Consider the following 12887-nt stretch of genomic DNA (forward strand, 5'->3'; position numbering starts at 1 on the left):
CTTCACCCCCCCCCTCCCTCCCCCCAATTCACTGTCAACGTTTGATCTTTAGTTCTCTCTCCCCAGAGGGACGTACCCTATTAACCCAATCCCAGAGTATATTGGTGAATCTCAGTTAGCAAAGTGATGGGGATTCCACAAGGGTCTCAGCCCAGACATAAGAAAGTTAGCAGCTTGATGGGGTTTAGGCAGGGCAATGGGATTGAAAGAACAGCTCTGAAAGCCATTGGGACTTAATGAGCCTGAATGGCCTCCTGCTATGCTGTAGACTTCTATGAAACTATGAAAACTTACTGGAGGGAGTAGTTTGGGTCGGCTGCTGAGCAGTAGAATGGTATCCAATTGTAAACCATAGACTTCAGGCCTGGAGGGTGACAAAGAGATGGGGAAAGAAACCATCCAGGACTGAAGTTCCTTGTCTGAACGGCTAACATTCTAACATCTTTCTGCTCTTTTGCAGGCCATGGCAATGGGGATGATGACGGAGTACTACCACTATATTTTCACCAGTCTGGTAATTTATGCTTCTGTCCTTTTAATGCAGTGTAGCCGTTATTTAAGTCGAGAGTCCATTTGCTGTTCTGAATGTGGTAGGTGGAATATTGAATGTTTAATGCACATACCAGCCTTGTTCAGGTCCTGTTGCACTGAGTCACATTCAAGCCACGAAGACTGGAGTTCAAATGGAGCCTTAGAAAAACGAGGAGGGGTGGGGTTGGAGGTAGGGAGGGAACAGTATATATGGGTGGCAAGCAATGTTCTGTTCTGAATTGCAGCATTGGGCAAGTTTAAAACATCGCTTTGCCAGCTAATAGTAATGACAACAGCAATCCAAGCTGGTTCACGTGCACTATAGATTTATGGTGTTATAGTGTGTCTGTCAGCTGGTGTTATAGGTCTCATGGGACACTATTCATACAGAGAAGGGCATTCCTCCTCCTGGCCAACATTTCCCAGGTGAAATTGGTCCTTCATCGCTCTTTGGGTCATTGCTGTGTACAAATCGCTTGCTGTATTCACCTTCAAAATACATAGTCACTGCACTTTGTGAGGCATTATATGGGCTGTATTAAATGCAAGGATTATTATGATTACCAATTTAAGCAGCAAAGCTCATTAAAGTCTTTTTTTAAAGATGCAATGAGTTAGAAATGTAATGGGGACAATGGGCTTCTCCAATGGATGTTCCAGCAGTGAGTTCCACAAAGAAGTTTCTCTCAAATTCTCCCTGTATCTGCCACTGGATATTTCATATTGATGCCTCCTCTGTTTAGAGCAGCGCTCCCCAATACTGCCCTGGAGTGCAAGTCTAGGGTGTGAGTCTTGAGGTGGGGGCTTGAAACCATATTCTACTGAGACTGAAGGTGTGAGTTTGAGCTCCATTTCAGGGTTTCAGCTCACGGTTGAGGCTGGCACTCGAGCAGAATGTTTATTTCAACTGAATGATCACGACAAGCGGTCAGACTGACAGGGGAATGAGCTTGGAAGGGTTACCAAGCGGAATAGAGAGAAGGCATCTGAAGATGTAACCCAGATACATTAACTCAGAGATGCATGAACAACCCTACATCTGTTTTCTCAGCTTGCCCCACTGTGCGTCTTACTGTGCTCTGTAACATCATCAAGTTAATTTCCCCGGGTCGTTAAGTATTTGATCATTAAGGTTCCAAAAACGTACGCAGAAATAAACAATATAATACGATTTACATTGAGGTGTTGGGAGGACGTCTCAAAGTGTTTGACACTGCAGGTTGGGCACCTTAGCTGGGGGTGGGAGCTGAGGGTTGTGGAAGGGCAAAGGACCAAAACCACAGATAAAAGAGGTACATCGAGAAAGACCTTGAATGAGGAGAGGGAGGAAGTGAGGAGTGAGTCAGACAGCGTCAAGAATGATGTTCCGGAGCCAAAGCTATCAATAATTCTTTAACAATGTGATACATTTTCTTACATGGGTGCCGATTTATCTCTGGTATCTGCCTGGTGAATGTACACTAAATCCCCTCTAATAATAATAATAATAATAACAGCCTTTACAAAAAAAGCTAATCATTTGGTCACTCAATCCACGACTGTTTGTGGGACATTGCTGTGCGCAATTGGCTGCCGCGTTTTGCCCACAAATATACAGTCAATTCACTTTACAGTATATCCTGTGAAGACATGATAAGGCTCTATATCAAATGCCAGGATTATTATTATTACTAGATTTAGTATAGTGCCTTATCACAACATTAAAACATCTCAAAGTGCTTCACAGGATTTACTGTAAAATGGAGTGACCGTTTATTTGTAGACAAATGTTCTAGCTGCAGCCAAGCTAATGTCTTATAAAGATTCAACATCGATTCTACAGTTCAACTCTCTCTCTCTCTCTCTCTCTCCCTGTATATTTGCTTCCAAAACACACGGTCACTACAATTTACGTTATGTTCTATTAAGCGCATTGAAATGTCCTCCTGATGTGAAAGGTGCTGTGTGAAATATGAGGATTATTTTTGCTATTTTATTGAAACTATCTGAATAGGGTTAGTTTGGCCTCAGTACAAGTTACCTCATGTTCTGGGCAGTTCAGTGCCAATGCATCTATGGTCCCATCATTGTTGCTTTACATTTCCCCTCTGATGCTACCATGCCCCCACCAGCCCCCTCCACCCCCCCTTCCCACCCGTCCCCCCCAACCCCCCCTCACACACAAACTCTTGTCTGCTTTAGTGAACGCATTCTACGGAACCAACCTCATGGGGTGCTGATGAATTGAAGTTTTATGTTAAACTGAATGTTTGAAGAAAGGTCCCACGCTGATTGTCACAGCATCGTGTTCAGATACTTGGCACGGGATTGCCTGATGGCTGCCAGTTGGCAGAGTTGAATATAATCCTTTGAACAGTCAGTACGGCAGGTGGACTTTACATGACACTTTAACCCTAGCAGCGCTCATTTTTTCTGCAGTCAGGAAGGGATTACATAGTAGGCCAATGTATTCTTTGCTCACCGCAACAGCAACTTGCATTTATACAGCAGAGCATGATGCCTTGAGCATAGATGTAGTGCTGCCGAACACACAGTTCAGGACTAACTAACAGAGCAAATAGCAGATGTGGTAATAGAATAGAACATGAGGTAATTTGCACTGAGGTAAAAACCAAGCTCCGTTCAGGCAGTTTAAACTCTCTATGAACCTCACACTATTTTGATTCCAGAAAAAGGTGTGAAAGATTATTCGATTTGAATTATTCGGAAGCAAATTGGTAGAAAGGAAGAGAGCTGGTCATTAGCACACAGAGCCAAGAAAGAAACAAAATAAATGGCAAACAGCCTAGAGCAAATAGGAGGAGTGAGTTACAGGGCAGATTATAAATTTAAAGAATTTTAATGGTGTAGGTACAGAATAATAATTCCTGCATTTGATTTAGTGCCTCATCAGGTCAATAAAAGCTTCACGGTAGTTACTTTTAAGTGTAGTGACTGTGTCACTGTGGGCGAATGAGGCAGCCAATTTGCATCCAGCATTGTCCCGTAAACATCCATTGACTGCTGCATTTGCCTACAAATATATATTCACTGCATCTTCCAATAAGTCCTATGAAGCACTTTGAGAGTCTTACCGAAATGAAAGGTGCAGTACCAAATGTAAGGATTATTATTATTATCTTGTTCAATTTGAGTTTTGTTGCTGAACTTAGAAGCTTCTCAGACAACTTGTGGGGTGCGAGGGGGAAAGGTAGAAATCCTAACGGGGTCTAGATTTATTCTATGGAATTTTTTCAGTGCGTAGGATAGAGAATTTGTCAAATTCTTGACTTCAGTCTTTTCACTTTGAGGTTGTTTTTCTGCAAGTTTCTGTTTTCAGAAATACAGAATTTGAGACTTTGCCAAATTCTGGTCTTGAATTCCTATGGAAATAAAAAAACTTTGACCCAGTGGATCACTTTGTCCCTGCATCGGCTTGTTGCAAAATGTACAAGAGGGACATCTTCGCACAAAGGCCTTTTCTTCAGTCTTAAAAGCTCCATGTGTTCACCCTGTCTTTATAAAGAATCTCTCAGGAATCGACGTGCCCTGGGAATGGCGACACTGGATAAAAAGCACATCTATTCTCGCAATCTATTAGTCGTCAACGCTGATGGGAGTTTGTTGAACGATGAATCAGGACAATACATTGAATCGTGTACGTACAGCCCTGGTGGAGTGAAGCATAAGGGAAGAGTAAGATTGAAGTTCCGAAGAATACTGGACTGCATTGGGTATTCTGGAGGTCTTTTCCATACATGACTTGTCATTCAGTGTAGTGATTTATCTTTGTTGACACAGAGACGCGTTGTATTAAGAGCCGCAGTGCTCTGGAGGGTGGCAGGCCATGATACGGACTCCCAAAATTGGTTATGTACAGCAGAAGAAGGGAAGAACAATAGCAGTTAAGGAGTCTCAAGCTTGATTGTAATAGCCTGTAGCTTGTATAATGAAGAGAATTATCTCCTGCCACTCACTCCCTGTCCATAAACATACAACGAAGGTACCAGAGATAAACTGGCAACTGTGATTCCAGCATTTAGTTGCTCCCACTGAGTGTCCTAGTCAGGCTGCACCCAGTGTTGCCTACGGTTCTGCATCCCGTGACATGGGGGTGTGGGGGCTGCTCAGGCAGAGACAGTGTGGAAAAGAGCAATGAAGATGATCCCCAGGGTTAAGGCAATGAGCAATGATTAGACCAGCTAATGCTCTTCAGGCTTGAGAGAAGACGTCTCAAAGGGACCTTGTAGAGGTGTATGATATTTTAAATGGGATTGAAAAGCAAACTCAGGACGATAATTTTGGCTGCACTGACAAACAGAATGGGAGAACAAAGGGTAAGGGTTGCAAAGGGCGATTTCAGGACAACCAGGAAGTATTTCTTTACCCAGAGGGCAGTTAATGAGAGAGAGAGCATGGGTCAGGGATTCAGCCTGTTGGGTTGTGATTGTCATAATGTCCTGAATATACACTTTATATGTTTGTCCTTGCTGCTGACATGACTGTCAATGTGATAGAATGAAGTAAACGGAGTAACTCATATCTATAATGAATGATGAAACATCTGTGTATATTTGGTTAAATTGCTCTTGCGACGAAACAAAACCCATCAGCGATGTGATAAAACCAGAGCCCGGATCCACATTGCCTATTTGTCTTGTTTATTGCTGCCCCACTCTGTTTTGACATAGTGAGCGATGATTTAACTAAAGCCCCTAGATCTGTTTCAGCTTCCACCTTGGCACGTTCTACCCCATCTGTGCAGTGCATCTTTCTCGTTTCCTTACTTCCTACGTGTAGGAGCTCGGATTTATCTGCATTAAACGTCACAGTGTCAGCCTGGCTCGGTTGCTAGCACTCTTGCCTCTGAGTCAGAAGGTTGTGGATTAAAGTCTCATGCGGGCCTTTGAATTTACAGTCTAGGCTGGTGCTCCAGGGCAGTGATGGGGGAGCGCTGCGCTGTTGGAGATGCCTGTCTGCCTGTTCAGTTGGACGTTATAAAATTCCGTGGCACTATTCTGAAGGAGAAGGGAGTTTTTCCGCGTGATCTGGCCTACAATTCCGCAGATAAAATTGGTCATTCAGGTTTAGGCTGTTTGTGTGCAAAATGGCTGCCAGATTTGCCCACAAATGGACAATCACAATACTTCACAGTAAAATCCAGTGAAGGGCTTTGAGACATTTTGACGATGCGATAAGGAGCTGTATCAAATGCAAGTATTATTTTTTTTCCAGTTATCAGTCCACATGCATTCCCTATCAAGCTCTCTTTAAAGATTTTTTTTTGTTGCCTCCTATAAGACCGCAGTTCTCCAACCACCGTTCCTTCAAACTTGCAGCCCTGACAACCTCAGAAATCCCCCTATTCATCTGCACTGCAGTGATACACAAACGCTGAAGTTAAGCTGTGATAACATGTGAACAGTTTCGTATGGAGGCAGGAAATTATGTTTGATTGATAGCAGGATTTGTGGCTTATCTCATTTAGTTGCCCATTGCCCCTTCAAATCCTTTAAAACTAAGTGCTACTGTTATAGGTAAGTCTATGCAGCCTTCTTGCCCTCCAGGTTACAATTTTAATCATAGTCCATAATACAAAGCAATTTCAATGTTTTTCTTAGTGCACAGAATAATCCTTGCGTTTGCATGGATGTAGCCCTTACAATGTTAAAACATCTCAAAATCCTTTACAGTAGGTAAATGGTGTGAGACAATTTGCACATTGGAATGTCCCACAAACAGCTATGAAATGATTCAGCAACTTATCTAGGGGATTTTTGTTCCAGGACACCGGGAAAACTCCTTTTTTGAACGTCCACTTGAACTGATAGACTCTTTGTTTACTGTCTCATTGATGGCATCTCCAGCATTGGAACATCAGACTAAACTGGTAACTCCAAGCCCCGTAGACACACACAGACACAGACACATATAAATGTCCACATACCCACTCGCATGTTCACACCCACATAGATGCATTATGAAGTGCAGTATATCAAATGCAAGGGTTATTATTGAATTAAATATTAATTTATTCTTATTAATAATAATCAGGACCAAATGAATTTGGAGTATCCAACAATGACATACCGTTGATCGCTGAATTGTACTAGTCAGAACCACGACAGAATGGAGTTGGTAAACTTTGATCACCGATTAAATGGATCGTGGGAACTTTATTCTCCTCTATTTCTTCTGCTCCTGAGATTTCAAACTCACAGCAGCAAATTACATTTCTAAATCTCTTGTTTACTACTCACTTTCCTTCTCTACAGCCAACATTCGCTTCAAGCATAACGAGCAGGGATCTTAAACTTCAATACGATACAGTACAAATTCTCAAGTGGAGTAATAAATCTCAATGGTTTGTAGAAATAATTGGGGTCTATCTTGAGATATTTCATAATGGATTTCTTAATTAAGAAATCAGGATATCTGTCAACATGCCTGCATCAACATTATTTGTGGGAACGGGGTTCCCTCGAGTTCGTAGACAAGTGTGACATATTTCCAGTTACTGTTTCTCTCGAACCCGCTCTGAAATTTCTTACTTAAGAGATCCGCCAGGAATGGCGCAAAATTACGGTCAGGAATATATAACGCCTGGTCTTCATTGACCCCGTGGAGCAGGATTTGAAGATAAATGCACCAGTTAATGAAATGATCTCTCAGCAAGTTACGCCACAAAGAATAGCTGCCGTATTTCAATGAAGCGAACGCCAACTATTTCACGAGACTGTGAGAGCGTTATTAACAAAGGCCTGTTTTAGTTGCAATTTCTGCAGTATTGTTTTTTTTAAAAAAAATTGTTTTGCGACCGATGGTGTTGCTTCGCCACAAATGGGGCCACAGTGAGAGTGAGGTTTAATTTATCGGAGCCTTCCACAGCCCCACACAATATTGGTTATAGCACAAGCAAGAAAGCCAAACACTTGAGCAAGCCTTTGAGTCAACGCAGCTGTGCTGGGAACAAAGGGGACACTAGTGCTATTCATTACATCCAGCGTGTGAAATTCCTTAACATGGGACTTGCTCTCTCTGCTTCGCAGGATCTCTTTGCCCTGGATTTGGATTCCTACCGGTACTGTGGTGTAAACATGACTGGATTCCGAATTCTAAATACGGAAAACCCATACGTGGCTTCCGTAATCGAGAAGTGGTCAATGGAGCGACTCCAAGCTCCTCCGAGCCCGGCTTCCGGCTTACTGGATGGAATTATGACGGTACGACTGAAAAAAAAGGTCTCCCATCAAACGAATGCATGCACTTTGAAGGTTAACAGACAGGGGTTCCATTCCGTTGTGGTAGTCATTGCTAATAAACTCAATTGGACACAACTTGGAAAAGGGTCCTTTTAAATGCCACTCACTGTCACGTAATTCCCTCATGAATATGAACGGTGACAATGTGGGCTTTGGTTCACCTCTGTTAACCTCCATCTGCTACGGAATTGTTAAACATAAGGAGAGATCAAAACACTCGCACATTACTTTTATCATAAATAAGAAAACGAGGGTGGGGAGGGGAGAGGAGGAGGATTGGGGGCAATCATCCTTTCAGTCTAGTCATTCGGATTCTCACGTTGTCTCTCGGGGAAAGAAAAACGCTCTTTATTTGTATTCAGGGTTTGTCTGCCATCCCTCTCACAACAGCATGCTTAACCTAATGAATATTCAGAAGATTTAGCCTAATGCTGTTAATCTCTTATCTGCTCTCGCCAGTGGTACAAAACACTAATCGGCACTCGGGGTAAACACAGAAAGCGAAACACTTTACAATTATTAAGATTATTGCACAAAGGGCTCTTTAGATTTGAGATGCTGATCGGCATGTTCAAGGTGCGGGTGGAGCAGACTTGAGCGGAGAGTTATGTTGTTTCATCTTTAAGGCTCCGGAGTTTGTTTGCATCCGAGTCTCTGCCAATTGAACTGCCACGATTTCAATGGCTTTAAATAGGAAGAAGGAAAATCATATCAGGAGGATGTCTCAAAACCCTTCACAGGATTTATTGTGAGATTTAGTGACTGAGTATTTTGTAGGCAAACGTGGCAGCCAGTTTGTGCACAGCAAAATGCCACAAAGAGCCATTAATGAAATGACTAATTTTATCTGGGGAATTGTTAACCAGGACACCAGGAGAAATTCCCTTTGCTTTTTGAGTAGGGATCCAAGGGATCTTTAGCATCCACCTGACAGGAAGACAGGATCTTGTTTTAAAACTTATCCGAAGGACAGTACCTCTGATAATGCAGCCACATCCCCCCTTCCCTACTAGTACTATATAAACTCACAGTCTTGATTGAATTCACAACCTTCTCACACTGAGGTGAGCTTGCTACCAACATGTACAGCACCTTTCATGTACAGGGTGACCAAAACTTCGTAATATCTACCCTACTATCTAAAAATAAACCAAATATAATTTCTTTAAGACTTATTAAACATTGTAATGGCATCACAACTTTTTGGTCACTCATCCTGTAGATCACATAATGTCTCAAAGGACTTTACATTGAGACTCAGCAGGGTGTGAAGTGGTGGGATTGGGAGCAAGATGATCCCAATCGAAGGGGCAGTGAAAGAGGTCGTTTGTCAGAAGGGTGCAAACTGCGAAGCTACTGTTAACATACGGGAGAGAAAATCAGCGAGAGATTGGCTGAAAAATCAACTTAAGCAGTTTTCACATTTATTTCAGACAGATGCTGCTCTGACATATGATGCAGTTCATATTGTCTCAATGTCCTATCAGCGAGCTCCTCAGATGACGGTAAACTCTCTGCAGTGCCACAGGCACAAGCCCTGGCGATTTGGGAGCCGTTTCATGGCCTTCATTAAAGAGGTAACCAGCGAGGAAAAAGGCATTAAGGGGTGTGGGTGAAAGGGCATTGACATTAAAAGATCTTGCAAGATCTACAAAACTGGTGAAACCGATGGCTGAATGGCCTAATCCTGCTCCATATTCCCGTCCAGCCTAGCCCACCATTGATGGTTGAGTCTTCAGCCTTTCTGCCCCCACCCTTTGGAACTCCATTCCACAGTCCCTTCTCCTAGCCCCCTCACTTGCCTCCTTCAAGGCCTGTCTCAAGACCTTCCTCTTTGACTACCCCTTCGGTTACCCTCCTACCCCCACCCTCCCTGCTCTCCACCCCTCTTGATCCCAACCCCCAGGTTGAAATCTCTGACTGTCCAGCACCTTGGGACATCCTCCCGACAGGAAAGGCGCTGTGTAAATGTATTTGTTGCTGTTATGTTATATAACTGTGAGTATCCACTGCATTTCATTTCCAATGGTTACCTATGAGTGAAATCAACAAAAGCTGTGCTTGCCATTGATCCTCATTAAGCAGAGAAATGCTCACAAAGGATTGAGGGAATTTGGCAATGAGGCTTTTGTAGCTCCTGTGCGATTAAGTTTGGCTGATAAGGTGTGTAACGGATGACCGGCCAGGAATGAATGAGGTGTGATTTCATGATGGGATTTAGTGAGGAGAAAGAAATCTCTGTACTTGATCTACCTTGATTTTCACGATTTATTTTTGAAACAAACAAGAAGAAAATCGCAGAGCAGAGTCGTGAATTTAAGAGCAGCTCCAAACAAGCCATGCTCTCCCTTAGTGATGAGTAGTGTTATGTTAACTCATGTAGGTAACATGAATGGACCACAGCTCTAAAATCCACTCAGTGTCTTGTACAGAAATATTGTACAATACTGCCATTTATTGGCCCCAAAGTTCACCTACTCTTAGCCTTAAGCGTTCTGCCTTAACATTTAAGATGACAGAGAAATTGTGGAAAATTCTTCAAGCCCGTCTTAACTTGGAACCTGTTCCGTTTGCAATTCTTAAACGGCTCCCATGTTAAATGAGCTCCAATCTAGTTGCTCAAGTCAAGTGCGCAACGTATAAAACATTGCTATGGTGCAGTAATATAATGCGTCACAGTGAGAGGGGTTGTGGAACTGTAGTTGATAAGGGTTTTCAGATATTCTCAGGGAACTGGCTGCCTGCTATCTGCCGGAGATCTCCCAACACAGTATTTCATCGTTCCCGCAGACTGATGTTAGGCTTTGCCCCTGCACTACTGGGAGTTCGGCACAAAGCGAGTTTATATTTCATTATGCTGGCAAGCACACAGCCACTTTGGGTTAAATAGGTTAATGAAAGTGCTAATAAGATATTCTGAGTGTTTCCAGTTTAAATGTTCTATTCACCTTACTCATGACAGATACAATTATACTTATAAAGTTGAAGATAAGGAGTTCTCAGGGAGAGCGAGCAATTGAAAGCAATACCTTTTCAATTCTTCCCCAAGTGACATGTGAGCAATGGTGCCGGCACTGATACACATAATCGCATTAAAGTTTGAAACAAGATACATGACTGGCACAATGGGTGTGCCAATAAATCAGAACTATGAAGCCAAACGGAATTCATGAAGTGAGTTGTAGGCACTTTATAAAGAACGGTGATGATTAATTAATCATATATTCCACACGGAGACAGAATTAGAATCATTGCCTTGTGAGAGTGTAATTAAAATTTACTGTTGTCGAGTAATTTATATAGCTGTGTAATTACCATCATGTATTTCTGTGTTGAGGCTCAATGGGAAGGATTAACAGGGCGAATCACATTTAACAGAAGCACTGGACTACGGACGGATTTCGATTTGGACGTCATCAGCCTTAAGGAAGAAGGACTTGAGAAGGTCTGTATGCTTCCAATCTCATCACTCAACTGACGTAAATACCGTTAGTCTTTCTTTGGTCAAGATCCGCATAGAAAACAGCAAACCCTCCTATATTTGGGCGTTGGCCTGGCTCAGTTGGTAGCCCTCTTGTCTCTGAGTCAGATGTTGTGGGTTCAAGCCCCACATTTGCACTTTGACCTCACAGACTAGGTTGACACTTCACTGGGGGAAGCATTGCGTTATCAAAGGAGCTGTCATTTGGATGCATCATTACACGACGACAAAGGTCATAGAATTGGGACGAGAGTATTTAAATTCAGTGGAGGAATTAGCACCAGATGGTACTTATGGACCATATGTCAAAGCCTTGTTGGGCCAAATTGCCTCACTCTGTGCTGTAATTTCTTGATAGTAATCCCAAGAGTCTGTTTCCTCCATCCAAACCTGGCTTCTGTTCAAAATAGCAAACCTGAGGGTTTGGCTTTTAATATTATGAAAGACCTTGTGGATGTCAGTCAGCTGTTTCTACTTGTTGGTGAGTTCAAACCCAGAGGGCATATTTATAAAGTAGGCAATAGCAGATCTAAAAGGGAGTTTAGGAGGAACTTCTTTACGCAGAGAATGGTGGGAATGTGGAACTCACTGCTGGAAGCTATGGTTGAAGCAGAAAGGATCAATGGATTTAAGAGGAAACTTAGTACAAACATGAGGGAAAAGGGAATAGAGGGGTATAGGAGAGGGGTATAGGAGAGGGGTGTAGGAAGAGTGGAGGCTGGTGTGAGTATAAACACTAGCATGGACTACTTGGACTGAATGGTCTGCTTCCATACTTTAATGCTCTATGTATTTCTCTGATGTAATCACAATTTTAATGTTAAAATCTTTTTCTGCTCCATGTTCCTGTGCTGTTCCACAGAACATAGAAAGAACAAGGTCAGTACGTACCTTTGCAATGTGGCATTAGGCACATGCAACCCATGGAAATGCATGGGGCCATGAGGTAGTGGGGGAGCTTGGAGTGATAGCCACCTCTCTGCAGCCAATTTGCGGCCACTCCGGGCTCCCACCAGCTGCCCTCAAGCCAATAGCCATTCACTGGGGCGGGACATCAGCCCACTGAGTTTGGTTGCCCAGGGACCCAGTGACAACACTGATAGGGGCCCCGGAATCGAGCTTTACATATGGGGCTCCAGGCTGCTTCGAGCCTCTTCATACCACACGTTTGGGGTTGAAATCCTGTGACTCAATCAGGGTTATCAGGGAAACGAGATTAGTAATCCCGAGCGGATTACTCTCTCAAAGAGCTGACACACAGACACATTAAGAAAAAAAACAAATCGGACAATGTTGAAAAATCTTAACTAAAAACATAGGATTTATTGACAAGGATTTATGGATTTAGACATCTTTCCCACAGCATTATCCCACAAACAGCCATGTCGTTAAATGACCCAGAGGGGACTTTTCGTATGGTGCAATGGGATCTTTTATCTTTTATCCCAAAACACAAGAGTCTGGTAGATCTCTAGCGTCTATCTGAAATGGGATGGGAACTCGGTTTGATATCTCCTCCGAATAATGGGCATCTCTGACAATGCAGAGTATCAGCCTAGACTGCGAGTCCAAAGTCCTGACTTGGGACTTGAACCTTCTGACTCAGAAACGAGAGTGTGACCGACTGAGCCAGA

The 12887-nt window shown here is 42.9% G+C and overlaps 1 protein-coding gene across 1 annotated transcript in view; it reads left to right on the plus strand.

The window, feature by feature from the left end:
- The window catches only part of LOC103179582 (glutamate receptor ionotropic, kainate 3), a 117562-nt gene that overhangs the window by 59302 nt on the left and 45373 nt on the right, over positions 1–12887 (plus strand). Inside the window, exons 5-8 of the mRNA XM_042338644.1 lie at positions 461–514; positions 7560–7733; positions 9206–9349; positions 11110–11217. Coding sequence (XP_042194578.1) covers positions 461–514; positions 7560–7733; positions 9206–9349; positions 11110–11217 — 480 coding nt within the window. The remainder of the gene's footprint in view (positions 1–460; positions 515–7559; positions 7734–9205; positions 9350–11109; positions 11218–12887) is intronic.

Source organism: Callorhinchus milii, unplaced genomic scaffold (genome assembly GCF_018977255.1).
Source record: "Callorhinchus milii isolate IMCB2004 unplaced genomic scaffold, IMCB_Cmil_1.0 Scaffold10, whole genome shotgun sequence".
Taxonomy (NCBI): domain Eukaryota; kingdom Metazoa; phylum Chordata; class Chondrichthyes; order Chimaeriformes; family Callorhinchidae; genus Callorhinchus; species Callorhinchus milii.